Here is a 19,326-nt window from a genome sequence, read left to right as displayed (position 1 = left end):
ACTCATGTACCTTAAAAGTGTTTTCATGGTTAAAACAGCATCACCCTATTCTGATAGCCAATTTGCCGGATTTGGGAAATTTATGTTATTACCCGACTGCGTGGTTTCAGAAGAATTGCATAGGAGACCGTGACAAAGAAGCTGACACACCTGCTAAAAAGTTGTGGTTATAGCTGGCGCTACTAGAAGTTATAGAGAAGCAAGAAATGCTACCTTTGTGAAGGACCACAACAACCCTCCCTCACAAGCCCTTTCCTGTGGTCTTTAGTTAAGCCGTTTGCCTCTTCCTTTAGAAGCTTCATCATAAAGTGCAGACTTCGAAAAAATAGGGACATTATCAAACAGAATTCTCCCAGCATACCCCATATATAAAGGACAAAGGGGAAGACAACAAAAGAATCTATACTGCTTTTGGTGCCAGGGGAGGGGGGGGGGGGGGAATCAGTACAAACAGAAAAAGGTAGTCCAAACTTCCTCTATGTGTGAGGCCCAGAAAGGGCCAGACCACATGACCACATTGATCTACTTCGACCAGACTTGATTTGACATCCACATTTAATGAACTCTTTCGGATCAACTATCACCTGCTACTTAGTAATCAAATCGGGCGGCAAAGTTTTCCATCACGATTTTGTCGTTTTGTAGTTCTAAAGAGTGCCACAAATCTATTACTCGCAGAGCCACAATATGCAAAGACTTGACAGATCTTTTTGGCAAAGAAAATAAAATAAAATAAAGCAGAAAATCAATGAATTTGTGAAACAAATGGAGGTCATAGGATCAGTGGTATACAATAAAATGCACGACTTCATTGCTAACACTAAAATAGTATGTATATCAGCTATTTACACTTATCAACTTGAAATATTAAGAAACCTGATTAAGACACCAATTCCACAAAATCAAACTAGAGATTAAAGAATATGAACAATTGCATTACAAATGACGGGGTTGTACAGAGTAGTCCATTGGGGAGTAACACCGTACCAGGAAACAAGTGCCAGAATATTGTTTGCAGATAGATCTATACACACTCTGCATATGGCGACCAGTTTCCGATATATCAAAGAACCATCCGATTGGCGCATAAAAGGAGCTTCATGATGATAAATTGTCCAATCAGTCAACAGCCTTTGCACTCTTGGGCACCTGTCCCCCAGCATAAGAATGCCATCAGGTAAGTGTGAGAATCGCTTTACTGGTTCATGTTTCTATTTATTATCATGAATCATGAGGGCCTTGGATCAGCACAGTAATACACTTAGAACTGTCTGCACGCATGATATCTCCTTTAGATCCAATCTGGGATGAAAAATCATTTTGAAGATACCTCAAAACTCTTAGCTAACCCAAGTATTCCGAGAAAAACCATTAGAAGTGTAGACAGGCTGATAAAACAGAGAGAATCGGCAGTTTTTAAAGGAAGAGCTACCTCATTTGGTATATCAGGGGAAAACCATCTCAGTAGAACACCAAGGTGCACAACAGCAGGAATTAGCTTGAAAAGCAAAGGTGTTGTAACCTGCAGAAATGGTTTGGAATGAGCACAAAATACCAGCAGTTTTTTTTTTAACAAAGTATAACAGTTAAGTATAATTACTATAGTGAACATTCCAAAAAAAAAATAGATTGGGCCATGTAATGCTGATAATTTGTCTTCCCCAAATTATCAATACAGTTTGCATGAGGCTCATTGGTGGTATTTTGAGGTTACCTGATAAAATTCTGGACCAGGCATAAATGACCAACAGTAACTTGATGAGATTAACTCGAGATAATCTCATCAAGAGGGGATTCCAGTTATGTTACAGATGTTATTTTATGTGGTGTTGAGGCAGAGACAATCAGTCATCTCTTTTACATTGTAGAATGACAGATCAATTATGGAAGTTGTTCATTAACTTGAGGGGAATTAGGTGGATCATGCCAAGGAGAATCCAGGAAGCCCTACCATGCTGGAATAGAGATGGTAACCTGTCAGGACACAAGAAGCGATGGAAGATTGTCCCAGTCTGCATCTGATGGACAATTTGGAACGAGAGAAATCAAAGATGTTTTGAAGACAATAGCAGTTCCATCCAAAAGTTGAAGGCGAACTGCTTAGTCCTTTTTTTATTTTTGGTGTAAACAGGAGTATTTACAAGAAGCTGAGTCCATTTTTGAAGTCTTAGACTATTTATGAGGTAGTCAGGGATAGGAAATCAGATTGTACTTCTGTTTGTAATTATGAAGGATGACACTGCTTTGTGTAGTTCCTGTTTATATATATACAGATACGTTACCTTCTCAAGAAAAGGAATTCCTAAACCCTAAACCTTGAACCCTGTGAAACCCTACCCTGATGACTAGCAGATTAAGCATACTAGGAAAACCTGCCTGGACCATGAAATTTCAATAGAATTAGGCTACTCATTGAAACATAAAGCATCCAAAAGGAGAGTTATATATCGAGGCAGATTAATGCTACGCCCTTCCATTAGCGCCTTTTTAGACTTGTGCTCACAACCTAAGGGTGCACTACGTGAAGTTGTCACCATGAATCTCAAAACAGTCTAAAAGTGCAGTTGGCCAAGGCTAAACGGTACGGGGTTCAACTGAATCCCCTTTATCCGGAAATTACACCGTGCAAGTAGGGTAAAAACAAATATTTTTTGTATATCTATACAATATTGAATCCCCTTAAGATAAGAGAAGCTTTTATATATAGCATTTTTGCATTTTTTTGGAATCCTCTTGTTAGGATTCCTGGCTCCGCCATTGGCAGTGGGTACAGAGCCTGCAGTGCACAGAACCATTTAACTAGATTGCCAACAACAAAAACAGATATGAGAATCTTTAAAAGTCAAAAAAGAGAGACATAAGGCACACTCCTATTTGTGTTAAAAATGGAGAAAGCAACATATTACATACCAGGCTAAGTGCAGTTGTGCCCAGAAGCAGCATATACACTTTACCCTGCAGCAGCGACCAAATTTCATTACTCATCACAAGGTCATCAATCCTTAACATCAACCCAGATTGAAATTACATAAAGGAGTGGCAACACGAGCAGAGTATTTTTTTTACTTGATCAATTTTTTATTTCACGACAGTGCAAACAGATGTTCCTCTTTTGATAAGGTAAGTAAATTTGTGGATGTAAAAAAGGAAAACCCATATAATACTCGTATATCAAAAGGTAGAGAACCTACACCAAAAATACGGTTCTCTACAAAAGACAACCAGTCTTCTATGCAAATAGGGACCTCAAGGGTGCACCAAAAGAAAATTAGAAACAAGAGAGTTTTCCTCAAATTTATAAAATCATTTGCAATTCCAGTCTTAACAGATATTCCTCCCAAGTGCTACTTAAAATAGCACGACATCATATTATCAGACAAATATAAGAACATTTTTTCTAGTTCTGCTAGCAAAGTACTTTAACTGAACCACTACCTCAATTAGATGAACATTTGAGGCGCGACTGAGAAGAACAAATGCAAACTCCCCTATTTGAGCCAGAGACATTCCAACCTGGACATACCATTCAAAAAAGACTTCGTGATGCAAAGCTAGAGGTACAAATACATAGTTTAACCAACTGCTTTATTTAGGACAATAGGACATAAAACAGTTTGGAGTACTTTTTTGATTTGGGAATCCTACCCACCAGAACCCTCCTGCTCAGGGGCCACAGTGGTATTCTCCACTTTTTCCCCTTAGTGACTCTTAACCCCCAACCTCATGGTTGGAGGTGAAGGGATCTCTACCACTAGAGCAACCTTTCTGGTCAAACAATTTGGACTACTTACAAGAAGTGCAGCTTTATTGGTGTAACCGAAACCCTTGACTACTGTGGCAACTACAATAGTTTTTATAATGACGACCAATATAACAGCTGCCAGTAAAATATCGATATGATTCCAGAGAAAATGAACATGGATAAGCATGCCAATGCTGGATAGAAAAAGAGCAGCAAAGAAGTTCCGGATTGGTTCAACCTGCAACGAATGAAAACACAACTAAGAGCCAAGACCAATGATACGTTTTGGAAATGACACTTATCGATCTAAACAAAAGCTAAGAACTAGTTAAGACTTACGGGGATCTTAGTAACTCAGTTAGTTGGCTACCTAACTTTCACCTTGTTGGTGAGGGTTTGATTCCTTACCTTGTTGTTACAACGCATATGCACGTACGTTAGTTCATGCTGTAAGGTAGTCGACGTAAATCCATGAATAGACTATCTTTAAGATGATAAGAAGTTAACTCTATTGGTCTTAAATGATACAAGGGTGGTTAACAAGTATTAGAAGTTAAACAAATCAAGAATGTTGTAACCTGTATTTTCGGGTAAACCTAGAGGTGATTAATATACTCAAAAGGTCGTGTTTTAAGGTATTTGAATCATATAATGTCTGTATCATAAGTCTTGAAGTCAAACGAGTTATGAAACAAAAGTCAACAAAAGTTGTCACAACTTAGGTTCATAATTTTACTTAAACTTTAGGTCAAATGTTACTAAGTTTTTCTCCCAATTTACTAGGAATTAAGGGGTGATCTACCCACCAAATTGAATATCTATGAGTCTAGTTTCCAACTAACCGTTTGTCGATACGATCTCAGAGTAGAGAGATATTCGCGTTTAAGCGAGACTGCGCCAAGCAGCTCTCTATGGGGCCCACACAGGCGGTTTAAGACATATGGGTATATATAAGATGCCTCAAACCCGTTTTAAGTCATTATTTTTCAGTGTATTCAGACCTTAGAACCCTAAAAACATTTCTCTCATGATCCAAGACCCAAACAAAGGGCAAACAACACAAATCAAGTGTCGGGAATCCCGTGGCGCTAGTAAGTTTCTTGTTCTTCTTATTGTTGCTCATTTTTGTGTTGTTCCAGCTCGTGTGGAGGTTGTTTTAGGTGGTTTATGTTCTGTAAATACTCCCTCAAGTTTTAATATAAACACTAGGTGATTTCAAGTCTTCTAAAGTGATTCTAGTGCCGAAAAACCCTAATTGATTACTAGTTTCGCTTCATTGTACTTGTTGCAGGATTGGAGGGATATTTCGTGGACAATTAAGGTCATATTGGAGTTGTTCTTTCTGTTTAAAGGTAAGGAACCTCTTACTCTACATGTATGTAAGATTATCCAAGTTGCGGCTAAGTCATTGAAGCTAGAACTTGTGAAATATATGTCGAAAGGCTTGGTAGTAATGTTGTTGGTTGGTGGACTATTTTGAGAGGCTCAATATGATTATTATTGATGTTGTTTGGGTTGTTTGGTGATTGTTTTGACTTGTGGGAGGCTCAATAGGGGAGGTATTGTCCGTTTTATCGTAAAATAGGTTGCGGTCGATAGATAATAGTTACGACCCTAAAACGGTACCGATAGTGTCATTTCTCCTATTATAGACTAAGGAGTCGTGACATTTACATAGCTTGAAGTTGGGCAGTATATACAAGGTATGTGAGGCTATCCCTTTCCTTCTTTTGCACGACTCCGATTTGTACATAATGTAGTGAACGAGCTTCCAAAGATACTCTACTCTTAGAAGCTAGCAGTACTTACATTCAGTGGCGGAGGCAGGATCTCCAGGAAGGGGGTTCAAAAAAAAAAAATTGTAGCTAGTAGGAATTGAACCTATGACCTTATGAAGGTTTTGAACCCCCTTGACCACTAAACTACACTTTTGGGTTGTTTTAAGGGGGTTCAAAACTTAATATATAGAGTTAAAAAACAGATTTTGCCTTATATATATAGTGTAATTTTTCGGCGAAGGGGGTTCGGGTGAACCCCCTTCTGCCCCCCTAAACCCCGCCACTGCTTACATTGTTTCTATTCTTATGGAGCAATTGATGTTGATGTTGCTTCTCTTATTCTTATGTTATCAATGTTGTTGGTACTTCCTGATTCTTATAAGATTCATGATGAAGAGTTAGTCCTAATAACGTGTACAGAGGACCGACCTTACGTCACTCCGAAAGGTTCAGAATATTTTTCCAATGAGTCTAGCATGCATTATATATATGTATCTATTTTACTCTACCGAGTCACGCTATAGACGGCCGAGTACGGCACTTATTGTGCAACCACTGATCAGTTGGGTTTTACCGAGCTCCACGTAGCCAGGTACGATTCTACCGAGCCTTATGATGGTCGGGTACGTTTCTACCGAGCCTATTATGGCTGGATACGATATGATGATGATGATGCCTACAAAGGCGTATGTTTTCAAAGTTTATATATATATATATATATATATATATATATATATATATGTCTGTGTCATGCATTTCATGTCAGTAGCCCTCAAAGGTACATAGATATCGCAGGTTGTATATTCTCTATCCCTATTTACATTACTATTCATACTTATGCTTTCCTGCCTTGCATACTCAGTACTTTATTCGTACTGACGTCCTTTTTATTTGTGGACGGTGCATGCAGCACTGCAGGTCCTGATAAACGGGTAGATGCAACTCCCACACCACAGTAGGCTGCCCAGTTCAGCGGTTATTGGCGAGATCCCTTCTCCGGACTTGCCGTGATCTTGGTATGCATTTTTGTTATAGACATTATGGGTATATCGGGGCCCTGTTCCGGCAATGTTGTAGCACTTATGTTCCTTTAGAGGCTCATAGACAAGTGTCGACTCAGGTATAGTTTGGTATGCTTTGTCGGCTGATTTTTGTTGTATAGTCTCTCATGGTAGCGTGGTAGCTCGTACCTTATACATAGTTTCTTGATTGTCTGGTCATCCCATGTTATGTATGTCCATGCCCTTATCTTTCATTGTTGGTTGCTCATGATCCATGTCTACCATTTATATTGATCTCGTCAACCTTTAAAGATAATAAGGAAGGTTAGATAAAATGTACGTTGGTGCTCGGCAAATATGGCCCGAGTGCTAGTCATGACCCTCCAATTTGGGTCGTGCCACTCCTTACCCATTAAAAAAAAAAGTTAAGGCTTACGACCAAAAAGTTCAGCACATCAGAACTTTTGCAAAAAGTGTTGCAGCAATAATTCGCTCAATTTTAAGGTGAATGCTGAGGATTCAGGGTTCAAGACAAAAGATGATAACTCACCCACTCAACTTCCTCTTGTCCCCAATCAAAACTAGGAAGGAGTTCTCAAAACTATACGACTTGTATCTCATGTCATCCTACTCAATCTCAAACTCTACGGAAAAAATAGAAATGTCAAAGGCAAAAAAATAATGATGGAACAATTGAGTTAAGGTAGAGAAAAGATAATTAAATAAAAAGGAAGGTGCCCAATCCCTGGCCACATTTTTTTCTGGTAGAGTGGGTCTATGTAACGACCCGGCCGGTTGTCTTAAGAATTTACGCCCCGATCCCCTGATAACTGCTTTCCCCGTGTTTGTTTCTGCTATTGTGAGTTGCCGGGAGGAATTATTAGGAGTTTCGAAGAGTTTTGGGACACTTAGTCCCTAAATGAGAGCTTAAGTTCTAGAAATTTGACCGTAGTCGGAACAGTGTGAAGACGGACTCGGGATGGAATTCTGATGGTTTCGTTAGCTCCATTGGGTGATTTCGGATTTAGGAGCGTGTTTGGATTGTGTTTTGGAGATCTGTAGCTAATTTAGGCTTGAAATGCCGAAAGTTGAATTTTTGAAGTTTCCGGTTCGATAGTGAGATTTTGATCCGAGGATCGGAATGGAATTCCGGAAGCTGGAGTAGCTCCGTAGTGTCAAATGTGACGTGTGTGCAAAATTTCAGGTCATTCGGACGATGTTTGATAGACTTTTTGATCGAAAGCGTATTTTGAGAGTTTTTGAAGTTCTTAGGCTTGAATCTGATGCTAAATTGGTGTTTTGATGTTGTTTTGAGCGTTCCGAAGATTGGAACAAGTTTGAATGATGTTTTAGGATTGGTTGGCATGTTTAGTTGAGGTCCCGGGGGCCTCGGATGTGTTTCGGATGCTCAACGGGGCATTTTGGAACTTGTTGAAATTGCAGAAAAATTGCAGCAGCCCAGTTCTAGTTTCCTTCTTCGTGTTCGCGAAGAGGAGCTAGGGCTGGGGGAGAATTAATGCTTCGCGTTCGCGGAGCTGGGAGGTTTCATACCTACGCGTTCGCGATGGTGTTCCCGCGTTCGCGTAGGAGGAGGAGGCTTTGCATCGCGTTCGCGTCCTATGTATCGCGTTCGCGACGAAGGAATCTGGGCCCAAGCGAATTTGTGCTTCGCGAACGCGAGGAGCCTTCCGCGTTCGCGAAGAAGGGATATCTGGGCAGTATTTAAAAAGCTCATCCACGACCCTTCTTCATTTTTCCACCATTTTTGAACGGGATTGAAGCTTTTGAGGATGATTTTTTAGGAAACCAAAGGAGAATCACTTGGAGGTAACATTTTTGACTTCATAGCTCGTTTATATGTGATTAAAGGTCTAATTAGTGGAGAAAAACTTGGAAAAAATGGGTAATTAGGGCTTGAGATTAAGAGATCTTAACATGGGTATTTGAGGGGTCAATTGAACTCCGATTGCAGTGTTCTTGTTATGTATAGATTCGTAAGAGTATGAGGATTCTGAAAATATAAATTTCACCCAATTCTGAGATGTGGGCCCGAGGGGCGTTTTGGTCATTTTACCTAATTTCGCGTATTAGCTTAGAATTTAATTGTAGAATCAGTTACTTGAAGTGTTATTTACATTATGCAATTGAATTGAATAGATTTGGGTCATTTGGAGTCGAGTACTCGTGGCAAGAACGCGGTTTTGGGTTGACTTTTGAGCCGGTTCGAGGTAAGTGGTTTGCCTAACCTTGTGTGGAGGACATTCCCCTTAGGATTTGGTATTGTGGTAATTGAAATGCCTTGTACGTGAGGTGACGAGTGCGTACTTGTGCTAATTGTTGAAAATCTTGTTTTCACTTAAGTAGGTTTAATTGTGTTTTCCTTTCATGCTTACTCTACTTGAAATTTAAATCTGCTTTTAGCTTAGAAAGGCATGTTTAATTGCTTTATTGCTTAAACTGTCGTAATTGTATTATGTGAAGCATGTTAGGTTAGAATTACCTGTTTTACTTGGTACGAAATTCAGCTTAATTGAGTATTCTTTGTGTTGTTGCTGTGCGTTTTACCTTGGGACTACGGGACGGCATCCCGGGAGATCCCCTGTACGTATTGAGGATACCAAGAGATCTCTGGCATGTATTGAGGGTACTAAGAGATCCTCGGGATACCAAGAGATCCCTAGCATATATTGAGGATACCAAGAGATCTCTGGCATGTATTGAGGGTACTAAGAGATCCTCGGGATACTGAGAGATCCCCGGTCATTCTCTTTGAGAAGAGTGGTATTCCTAGTGATTGTTCCTGTTTCTGTTTCAGTTATAGTTATCCTTATTATCCTGTATTGATTCTTATTGTTATCTTTTAAATGTACTGCTTTATCTTATATTGTCGCACATTGTTGTAAATAGCGCTTGCTACAGCTAAAAGCGTGTAGCAATGCAAGGCGAGCATGTGTCGCTACAGATGGGTTGTTGCGTTGCGATTCAATATAGCGTTCGCCTCTCTCTGTGTAGCGTGAGGTGACTGTGTCGCGAGAAGCGACTGTTGCGTCGCTATTTTAAAAATAAAAAAAAAAAAGAGAAAGGGCAATACTTAAGTCGGGATTAGGGCTTTTTGACAAAAGTCTTCGAGCTTTTCACCTGCGAACAAAACAACAGACTTTTAGGGCTCAGTCTTATTCTTCATCCTTCGTCTTCTTCAAGCTTCACGGGTATGCTTCTTCTCCTTTCTCCTTTCTCTCCTTTTTCCTTTCTCCTTTCTATTTTTTTCCTCTGTTTTTCGAAAAGAAACAGAGTCAATAGGGTCTGTTTTTGTGCTGTATTTTTCGAGCAAAAACTGAGTTCTTTCTTACTCTCTTAATTATTTTTTTTTGCTCTGTTTGTCTTCTTCTTTATTTGCTGTTTAACCAGAGGCAATTTCTTCAGTTTTGTTCTTCTTATTTTGCTGTTTCCAGAGGCAGTAGCCTTTTATTTTTTTGCTCTGTTTTTGTTTTCTTCTTTCTTGATGTTTTTCCAGAGGCAGTAGCCTTTTTTTTGTTTGCTCTGTTTTGTTTGCAATGTTATTTCAAGTATAGAATTATAGTATTATAGAGTAGAATTAATTGCATATTGACTTGATAATTTTTTTTTATAAAACAGCGTTGAAAATTGAAATAGTATTATAGAGTAGAACTATTAGTCTTTAATTTATGAATCTACTATGAATTTATGACTATCTATTGAGTCTTTAATTTTTGATGATATATTTATTAATATATTATTGTTATTGAGTTTTTAGTTATATGTATATAACATTTTATGTTTTTGTATAAATTGTCGCTTCACATCAAAAAGGTGAGTGCTTCGCTGCGCCTCTCTCGCCTCAGTGAAGCGGGCTCTCATCGCTATTTGTCGCCGCACGCTATCTAAAACACTGTTGTCGCACCTTATATTTCATTTAATCTCAGTAGGGCCCTGACCTTCCTCGTCACTACCCGACCGAGGTTAGGCTTGGCACTTACTGAGTACCGTTGTGGTGTACTCATGCCCTTTCTATGCATGTTTTTCATGTGCAGATCCAGATACCTCCACTCAGACTCATCATGCTTGACGAGGCGCTTGTAGAGACTCCAAGGTATATCTGTCGCGTCCGCAGACCGAAGAGTCCCTTTCTACTCCCCCTTTTTAATATTAGCCCTTCTGTATTTTCCTTTCCTTTGTTAGATATTCTGGAGTTAGATACTTGTAGCCATTCAAAGGCTTATGATCATAAGATTCCGGGTTTTGGGAAATGTATTCAGATTTCGAGAGTTGTTATTGTGTATGCCGAACGGCACTTTTAAACACTGTTTTATTTCACTATTTCGTTTTTATTATTTCTTCCACAAATTGGTTTATTTTCCGCATTGTTAGGCTTACTTAGTCGTAGAGACTAGGTGTCGTCACGATGATTCATGGAGGGCGAACCGGGGTCGTGACAAGTTGGTATCAGAGCTCTAGGTTCATAGGAGTCATGAATCACAAGCCGGTTTATTAGAGTCTCGTTGATCGATACGGAGACGTCTGTACTTATCTACAAGAGGCTATGTAACTGTTAGGAAAATTCCACTTCATTTGATTTCCTTGTCGTGCGAGATTTTGATATCACAATTCTAAACTTCTGTCTTCTATTCTCTCACAGATGGTGAGGACATGCGCTACCCGAGATGATCAGGCACCCGCGCCCCCTACTGCAACCGTCAGAGGCCGGGGTCGGGGTAGAGGCCGAGGACGCGCACGTGGTGCAGCCACAGCACCTGCGCGAGTTGCCACCGAGGTACCACCAGCAGTTCCAACCGGAGTCTAGGCACCTAACACGCCTACTGCTACTACTACTCCAGCACTTCAGGAGACTCTGGCACAGTTCATGAGCATGTACACCACTTTGGCTCAGGCAGGGTTGCTTCCCCTTGCTGCAGCTACATCTCAGGCCGGGGGAGGAGCACAAACTCCCGACGCCCGCACTCCCGAGCAGCGAGTGCATGTGGATCAGGTTCCCGAGGTTATTCCTGTACCGCCTGCAGCCCCAAGTCAGCCCGAGGATATGGCAGCGGTTTCAGAGGATGAGCAGCGGAGGCTTGAGAGGTTCAAGAAGTATGATCCTCCTGTATTCAGTGGGCTAGCCTCAGATGACGCCCTGGGATTTCTGGAGGAGTGTCACTGTATCCTCCGCACTATGGGTATATCAGGATCGAGTGGGGTGTCTTTCACTGCCTTCCAGCTTCGAGGAGTCGCCTATGAGTGGTGGCGCACCTATGAGTTAGACAGTCCGAATGAGGCAGCTTCACTGACTTGGACTCGGTTTTCAGGTATGTTCCTGAGGGAGTTTGTTCCTCAGAGCCTCAGGGACGCATGGCGCGTAGAGTTTGAGCATTTGCGCCAGGGTGCTATGACTGTCTCGGAGTATGCTGTCTGTTACACCAGTTTGGCTAGACATGCCCCAGCCTTGGTTTCTACTGTTCGCAAGAGGGTTCGCCGGTTTATTGAGGGGCTTATTCCCAGCATCAGGTCTAGCATGGCTCGTGAGTTGGAGATGGATATTTCTTATCAGCAGGTGGTGAGCATTGCTAGGAGGACTAAGGGTATGCATGCTAAGGAGAGAGAGGAGAGGGAGGCCACGAGGTCTCGAGAGTCGGGCCATTATTCTGGTGCCCGTGCCCCAGCTGCAGGTCGTCATGGTAAGGGTTATATGAGTCGCCCTGTTCATTCAGCTCTTCCAGCAGCCAGTGGTACTCCAACTCCTCCTAGGCCTCAGGAGCCTTATTATGCACCTCCGGTATCTAGCGCGCCTCCTGCGCGGGGTGCTTTCAGAGGTCAGTCCAGCAGACCTGGCCCGAGCCAGTCATAGCCGCCACGTCCTCCCAGAGCTTGTTTTGAGTGTGGTGACACACACCATGTGGTGAGGGATTGCCCTAGACTTGGGAGGAGTGCGCCTCCACAGACTTCTCAACCACAACGTGCCCCGCAGAGTTCTCAGGCTATGGTTACAGCTCTAGTTGCTACCCCACCTGCTCAGCCAGCTAGAGGTGGAGGTCGGGGAGGCAGAGGTCGCCCTAGAGGGGGAGGCCAATCCCGATACTATTCCATTCCCGCCCGTACCGAGGCCGTTACCTCCGATTCTGTCATCACAGGTATTATACTGGTTTGTCACAGAGATGCATCGGTTCTATTCGATCCAAGCTCCACTTACTCTTATGTGTCTTCTTATTTTGCTCCGCATTTGGGTGTACCTCGGGATTCTTTGAGTTCCCCTGTTTATGTTTCTACTCCTGTGGGAGATTCTCTTGTTGTGGACCGCGTTTATCAGTCGTGTTTGGTTGCTCTTAGTGGTTTTGAGACCAGAGCCGATTTATTGTTACTCGGCATGGTAGATTTTGATATTATCTTAGGCATGAACTGGTTGTCGCCCTATTATGCTATTCTTGATTGTCACGCCAAAACTGTGACGTTGGCTATGCCAGGTGTACCGTGTGTTGAGTGGAGGGGTACTTTAGATCACACTCCCAGTAGAGTTATTTCTTTCCTTAAGGCTCAGCGAATGGTTGAGAAGGGGTGCGACGTGTATTTAGCTTATGTGAGAGATGTCAGTATTGATACCCCTTCAGTTGATTCAGTCCCAATAGTACGGGATTTTCCTGATGTGTTTCTAGCTGATCTTCCGGGCATGCCGCCTGATAGAGATATTGATTTTGGCATTGATCTGTTGCCGGGCACTCAGCCCATTTCTATTCCTTCGTATCGTATGGCTTGCCTGAGTTGAAGGAGTTGAAGGATCAGCTGCAGGAATTGCTTGATAAGGGTTTTATTAGGCCCAGTGTATCACCTTAGGTGCTCCTATCTTGTTTGTGAAGAAAAAGGATGGTTCTATGCGTATGTGTATTGATTATCGCCAGTTGAACAAAGTTACAGTGAAGAACCGTTATCCTTTGCCTTGTATTGATGATCTGTTTGACCAGCTTCAGGGCGCACGGGTGTTTTCTAAGATTGACTTGCGCTCAGGTTACCATCAGTTGAAGATTCGGGAGCCAGATATCCCGAAGACTGCTTTCAAGACTCGATATGGTCATTATGAGTTCCTTGTTACGTTATTTGGGCTGACCAATGCCCCAACAGTCTTTATGCATTTGATGCACAGTGTGTTCCGGCCGTATCATGACTCGTTCGTCATTGTCTTTATTGATGATATTCTGGTGTATTCCCGGAGTCGGAAAGATCATGAGCAGCACCTGAGGACAGTGCTTCAAACCTTGAGAGAAAAGAAGTTATATGCTAAGTTCTCGAAATGTGAGTTTTGGTTGGATTCCGTGGCATTCTTAGGCCATGTGGTGTCGAGTGAGGGTATTCAGGTGGATCCGAAGAAAGTAGAGGCAGTGCAGAGTTGGCCCACACCATCCTCAGCTACAGAGATTCGCAGTTTTCATGGCTTGGCGAGTTATTACCGTTGTTTTGTTGAGGGGTTTTCATCGATTGCAGCCCCTATGACCAGATTGACCCAGAAGGGTGCTCCCTTCCAGTGGATGGAAAAGTGTGAGGCGAGCTTCCAAAAGCTCAAGACAGCTCTGACTATAGCCCCAATTTTGATATTGCCTACAGGTTCGGGGTCTTACACTGTTTATTGTGATGCCTCGAGGATTGGCCTTGGATCGGTTTTGATGCAGGACGGTAAGGTGATTGCCTAGGCGTCTAGACAGTTGAAGGTGCATGAGAAGAATTACCATGTTCATGATCTCAAGCTAGCTGCCATTGTTCACGCCATGAAGATCTGGCGCCATTATTTGTACGGTATGCCTTGTGAGATTTATACTGATCATCGGAGCTTGCAACACCTGTTCAAGCAAAAGGATCTAAACTTGCGCCAGAGGAGTTGGTTAGAGTTGCTGAAGGACTATGATATCACTATTTTGTATCACCCGGGCAAGGCCAATGTGGTGGTCGATGCCTTGAGTCGTCGGGCAGAGAGTTTGGGGAGTTTGGCTTATTTACCAGCATCGGAGAGGCCTATGGCGATGGATGCTCAGGCCTTAGCCAGCCAGTTTGTGAGATTGGATCTTTCGGAGCCAAGTCGGGTTCTAGCTTGCGTAGTTTCTCGGTCTTCCTTATTTGATCATATCAGGGAGTGTCAGTATGATGACCCTCATTTGCTTGTCCTAAAGGACAAGGTTCAGCATGGTGATGCCAGAGATGTGACCATTGGTGATGACGGGGTATTGAGGATGCAGGGTCGGATTTGTGTACCTAATGTTGATGGGCTTCGGGAGTTGATTCTAGAGGAGGCCCATAGTTCGCGTTATTCCATTCATCCGGGTGCCGCGAAGATGTATCAGGATTTGAGACAACACTACTGGTGGAGGCGGATGAAGAAAGATATAGTTGGATTTGTAGCTCGGTGCCTCAACTGGTGAAGTATGAGCACCAGAGACCGGGTGGGTTGCTTCAGCAATAGAGATCCCGAAGTGGAAGTGGGAGCGGATCACTATGGACTTTGTAGTTGGGCTCCCACGGACTTTGAGAAAATTCGATGCTATTTGGGTGATTGTGGATCGGCTGACCAAGTCCGCGCACTTCATTCCTGTGTGTACTACTTATTCTTTGGAGCAGTTGGCGAAGATTTATATCCGGGAGATTGTTCGTCTGCATGGTATTCCAGTTTCCATCATTTCCGATAGGGGTACTCAGTTCACATCACGATTCTGGAGGGCCATTCAGCATGAGTTGGGTACTCGGGTGGAGTTGAGTACAGCATTTCACCCTCAGACGGACGGACAGTCCGAGCGCACTATTCAGATTCTTGAGGATATGCTCTGTGCGTGTGTGATTGAGTTTGGAAGGTCTTGGGATCAGTTCTTGCCATTGGCGGAGTTTGCCTACAACAACAGCTATTAGTCTAGCATTCAGATGGCACCGTACGAGGCTTTATATGGTAGGCGATGTAGATCCCCGGTGGGTTGGTTTGAGCCGGGTGAGGCCAGATTATTGGGCACAGACTTGGTTCAAGATGCTTTGGAGAAGGTTAAGGTGATTCAGGATAGACTCCGTACAGCCCATTCCAGACAGAAGAGCTACGCAGACCGAAAGGTTCGTGATGTTTCCTATATGGTTGGAGAGCGGGTTCTGCTTCGGGTTTCGCCTATGAAGGGCGTTATGAGATTTGGGAAGAAAGGGAAGTTGAGTCCGAGGTTTATTGGATATTGAGGCGTGTTGGGGATGTTGCTGATGAGCTTGCCTTACCTCCCGACTTGGCAGGAGTTCATCCGGTATTTCATATTTCTATGCTCCAGAAGTATCACGGGGATCCGTCGCACGTGTTGGATTTCAATTCAGTCCAGCTGGACAAGGATCTATCTTATGCTGAGGAGCCAGTAGCAATATTGGACAAGCAGGTTCGAAAGATAAGGTCAAAGAACATTGCATCAGTGAAGGTTCAGTGGCGGGGCCAGCCGGTTAAGAGGCGACCTGGGAGACCGAGCAGGATATGCACAGTCGTTACCCTCATCTTTTCATTACTTCAGATATGTCTTTATGCTCGTTCGAGGACGAACGAATGTTTAAGTATGGGAGGATGTAACGACCCGACCAGTCGTTTTAAGAATTTATGCCCCGATCCCCCATTAACTGCTTTTTCCGTGTTTGCTTATGCTATTGTGAGTTGCCAGGAGGAATTTTTGGGAGTTTCGGAGAGTTTTGGGACACTTAGTCCCTAAATGAGAGCTTAAGTTCTAGAAATTTGACCGTAGTCAGAACAGTGTGAAGACGGCCTCGGGATGGAATTCTGATGGTTCCGTTAGCTCCGTTGGGTGATTTTGGGTTTAGGAGCGTGTTCAGATTGTGTTTTGGAGGTCCATAGCTAATTTAGGCTTGAAATGCCGAAAGTTGAATTTTGAAGTTTCCGGTTCGATAGTGAGATTTTGATCCGAGGGTCGGAATAAAATTCCGGAAGCTGGAGTAGCTCTATAGTGTCGAATGTGATGTGTGTGCAAAATGTCAGGTCATTCGGACGATGTTTGATAGACTTTTTGATCGAAAGCGTATTTTGAGAGTTTTTGAAGTTCTTAGGCTTGAATCCGATGCTAAATTGGTGTTTTGATGTTGTTTTGAGCGTTCCGAAGATTGAAACAAGTTTGAATGATGTTTTAGGATTGGTTGGCATGTTTGGTTGAGGTCCCGGGGGCCTCGGGTGTGTTTCGGATGCTCAACGAGGCATTTTGGAACTTGTTGAAATTGTAGAAAAATTGCAGCAGCCCAGTTCTGGTTTCCTTCTTCGCGTTCGCGAGTAGGGTCTCGCGTCCGCGAAGAGGAGCTGGGGCTGGGGGAGAATTAATGCCTCACGTTCGCGAAGGCTCTCCCGCATTTGCGAAGCTGGGAGGTTTCACACCTACCCGTTCGCGATGGTGTTCTCGCGTTCGCGTAGGAGGAGGAGGTTTTGCATCGCGTTCGCGTCCTGTGTATCGCGTTCGTGATGAAGGAATCTGGGCCCAAGCGAATTTGTGCTTCGCGAACGCGAGGGGCCTTCCGCGTTCGCGAAAAAGGGATATCTGGGCAGTATTTAAATAGCCCATCAGCGACCCTTCTTCATTTTTCCACCATTTTTGAACGAGATTGAAGCTTTTGAAAGTGATTTTTGAGGAAACCAAAGGAGAATCACTTGGAGGTAACATTTTTGACTTCATAACTCGTTTATATGTGATTAAAGGTCTAATTAGTGGTAAAAAACTTGGGAAAAACACATCCATAAGGGAAAAAAATGTTCTCTCTACTTTTTCTCTCCGACTTGGGAAACGTGCACCTAACCTTTCTCTCTCTCTGATCTGTCACTCTCACCGGCAAGACCTCTCAACGGTTTTAGCCAATTTTATTATGGGAGAAAAGGTCTTTTTCACCTATGAAGACAAATCCTTTGAAATCACTGATATTAGTGAGGGCTAAAGCAGGTGGTTTCTTTTTATTGAACACAATAGGCGTTTCACTGGTAAGTTAAAAATTGATGAAAGCAACTTGAGATGGGTCTGTCATAACCTGAAGCAGGCATCAAGGGGTCAAGGAGATCTTTACAGAAGATGGGGATGAAGCAACAAGATCTTTTGCATAGAGTACCAGAATTACAATATCCATGGGCGCTTCATCAGAATAGAAAAATGGCTGGGAAATAGAAACTCGGCAATTATAATCTCGGAGGTTGATTACAACGTGGGCTGGTGCGAAATCGCCAACAAAATTCTCAGGTTCTTAGGCAAGCCATCCAGCCCAAACCTCCAAAGATTCACCACTCCTGATTTCTCTTACATTGAAGCCGCGAGCATTCAAAAATGGCCAGAAATAGCAGCTCAAATTCAGGTCTCGTCAGATATCTCGTCAGAGGAAACCAGTTTGAAGCTCATCAAATACCTTTCCTGCTGCCTTGTGGGCTTCTTTAACGACCTCTTCTGCTCAAGCCCTAGTGCAAAGATCATTCAACGTTCCTGAAGAGATGGAGGATGACAGCGGGGTTGATAGTTACACCACTTTCGCCCAACTATTTTCTTTTCCAGTTCCCTTCTAGACAAGAAGCAGAGAGAGTTAAAATTGGTGATTGGTTTGGAATGGGCGAAGACTCACTCTTGATTGGTGGTCTCCGGCTACCAGAGCTAAAGCTACAGTGGCAAAATCAAAATCACCGATGGATTAGGGCTTTCGGTATTCCTTTACATGCATGGTCGGAAAGCACTCTGAAGCACATTGGTGACAAGTGTGGCGGCTATATCGATGCAGATGAGGATACGAAGAAGAGAAATCATTTGTTATGGGCTCGCATATGTGTTAGGAATGGTGCACACGAGATTCCAAACAAGATTGATCTGGTTGTAGGGGAATGGGCTTTCGAAATCTCTATCATCACTGATACCATCGTTAAGCACGTCGATGAAGCCGGCGCCGGAGATGGAAAGATGAAGAAGAAGATTGATCTTCGGTCCTGTGACCTTTGGTCTAAAGAAGCATCCACATCAAACTTCACGCCTCATATGTCATCAGATTATAAAATTCAAAAGGATATTAGGGTTGGGCCTACTAATGTTAAGTTAGTGGCCCAACATAAGGCTAAGGGCCCAAAACCCAATCTGTCTCTGGACCAAACTTATTATTCTAAAAGAAAGAAGGGAAAAGGGTTTAGTGACTCTTCAAAAGGGATGCAAAGGCAGGAATGGAGAGCAACTAGGCCAGTTAATGGCCCAATAAAAGCTGCAGGAGAGAGAAATAAATAAGTTATTAATCCCAAGCCCCCCTCTTCGGTGGCCCCTGTATCTGATTCTGAACTTGTAGCTTCAGGCGTTGGAGAAGATGAAGCCGATGATGAAGCAGACCACATTCAATCTCTTCCTCTTCTCAAACTTCCATCATTGCAACGGGAATTAATTATGGCAAATGCTTCAGACACTGCCTTCTCCGACCTTTCCTCTCCTTCTGGCAGTGACACCCTATTCCTTCCCTGGCATGGCAACACTTCCCATGGGAAACAAACGGTTCATACTCCAGCGGTAATTGAGACATCCCAATGGACCAAGATAGTCATGGCCAAGGCATGCAAGGCTTTCGAGGTAAATTCGGCAGGCTTCGAGCATGAGATATTTGATATGATTCTAAGAATGGAGGAAAAAAGACGATCTCAACTCCAACAACAAAGGGGGAATAAAAATGGGGACAAAAAATCAAAGAAGGGTAAAAGTGAAGCTCAGAAACTGGTATGCACTGTGAACTATGACAAAGGTGGAGGTTCAGACAGGGGCAGGTACCACAAGGCATTCTCTGAATGAAAGTC

The 19,326-nt window shown here is 43.0% G+C and overlaps 1 protein-coding gene across 3 annotated transcripts in view; it reads right to left on the bottom strand.

Moving 5' to 3' along the window:
* Nucleotides 1-723: 723 nt before the first annotated feature.
* The window catches only part of LOC104232476 (K(+) efflux antiporter 6-like), a 34,773-nt gene continuing 16,170 nt past the window's right edge, over nt 724-19,326 (bottom strand). The window contains exons 16-20 of one of the 3 annotated variants that reach the window (XM_009785697.2): nt 3,792-3,980; nt 3,436-3,513; nt 2,911-2,955; nt 1,433-1,522; nt 724-1,149 (exon numbers count right to left, since the gene is read on the bottom strand). In XM_009785697.2, coding sequence (XP_009783999.1) covers nt 1,120-1,149; nt 1,433-1,522; nt 2,911-2,955; nt 3,436-3,513; nt 3,792-3,980 — 432 coding nt within the window. In that variant the 3' untranslated portion in view covers nt 724-1,119. Of the gene's footprint in view, nt 1,303-1,432; nt 1,523-2,910; nt 2,956-3,435; nt 3,514-3,791; nt 3,981-19,326 lie in introns of all 3 variants that reach the window. The other 2 variants (XM_009785696.2, XM_009785699.2) reach the window with 2 other exon arrangements.

This window comes from Nicotiana sylvestris, chromosome 5, assembly GCF_000393655.2.
Source record: "Nicotiana sylvestris chromosome 5, ASM39365v2, whole genome shotgun sequence".
In the NCBI taxonomy this organism is placed as follows: domain Eukaryota; kingdom Viridiplantae; phylum Streptophyta; class Magnoliopsida; order Solanales; family Solanaceae; genus Nicotiana; species Nicotiana sylvestris.
Note: the sequence above shows the minus strand (reverse complement) of the source record. Positions and strands in the feature narration are given on the sequence as shown.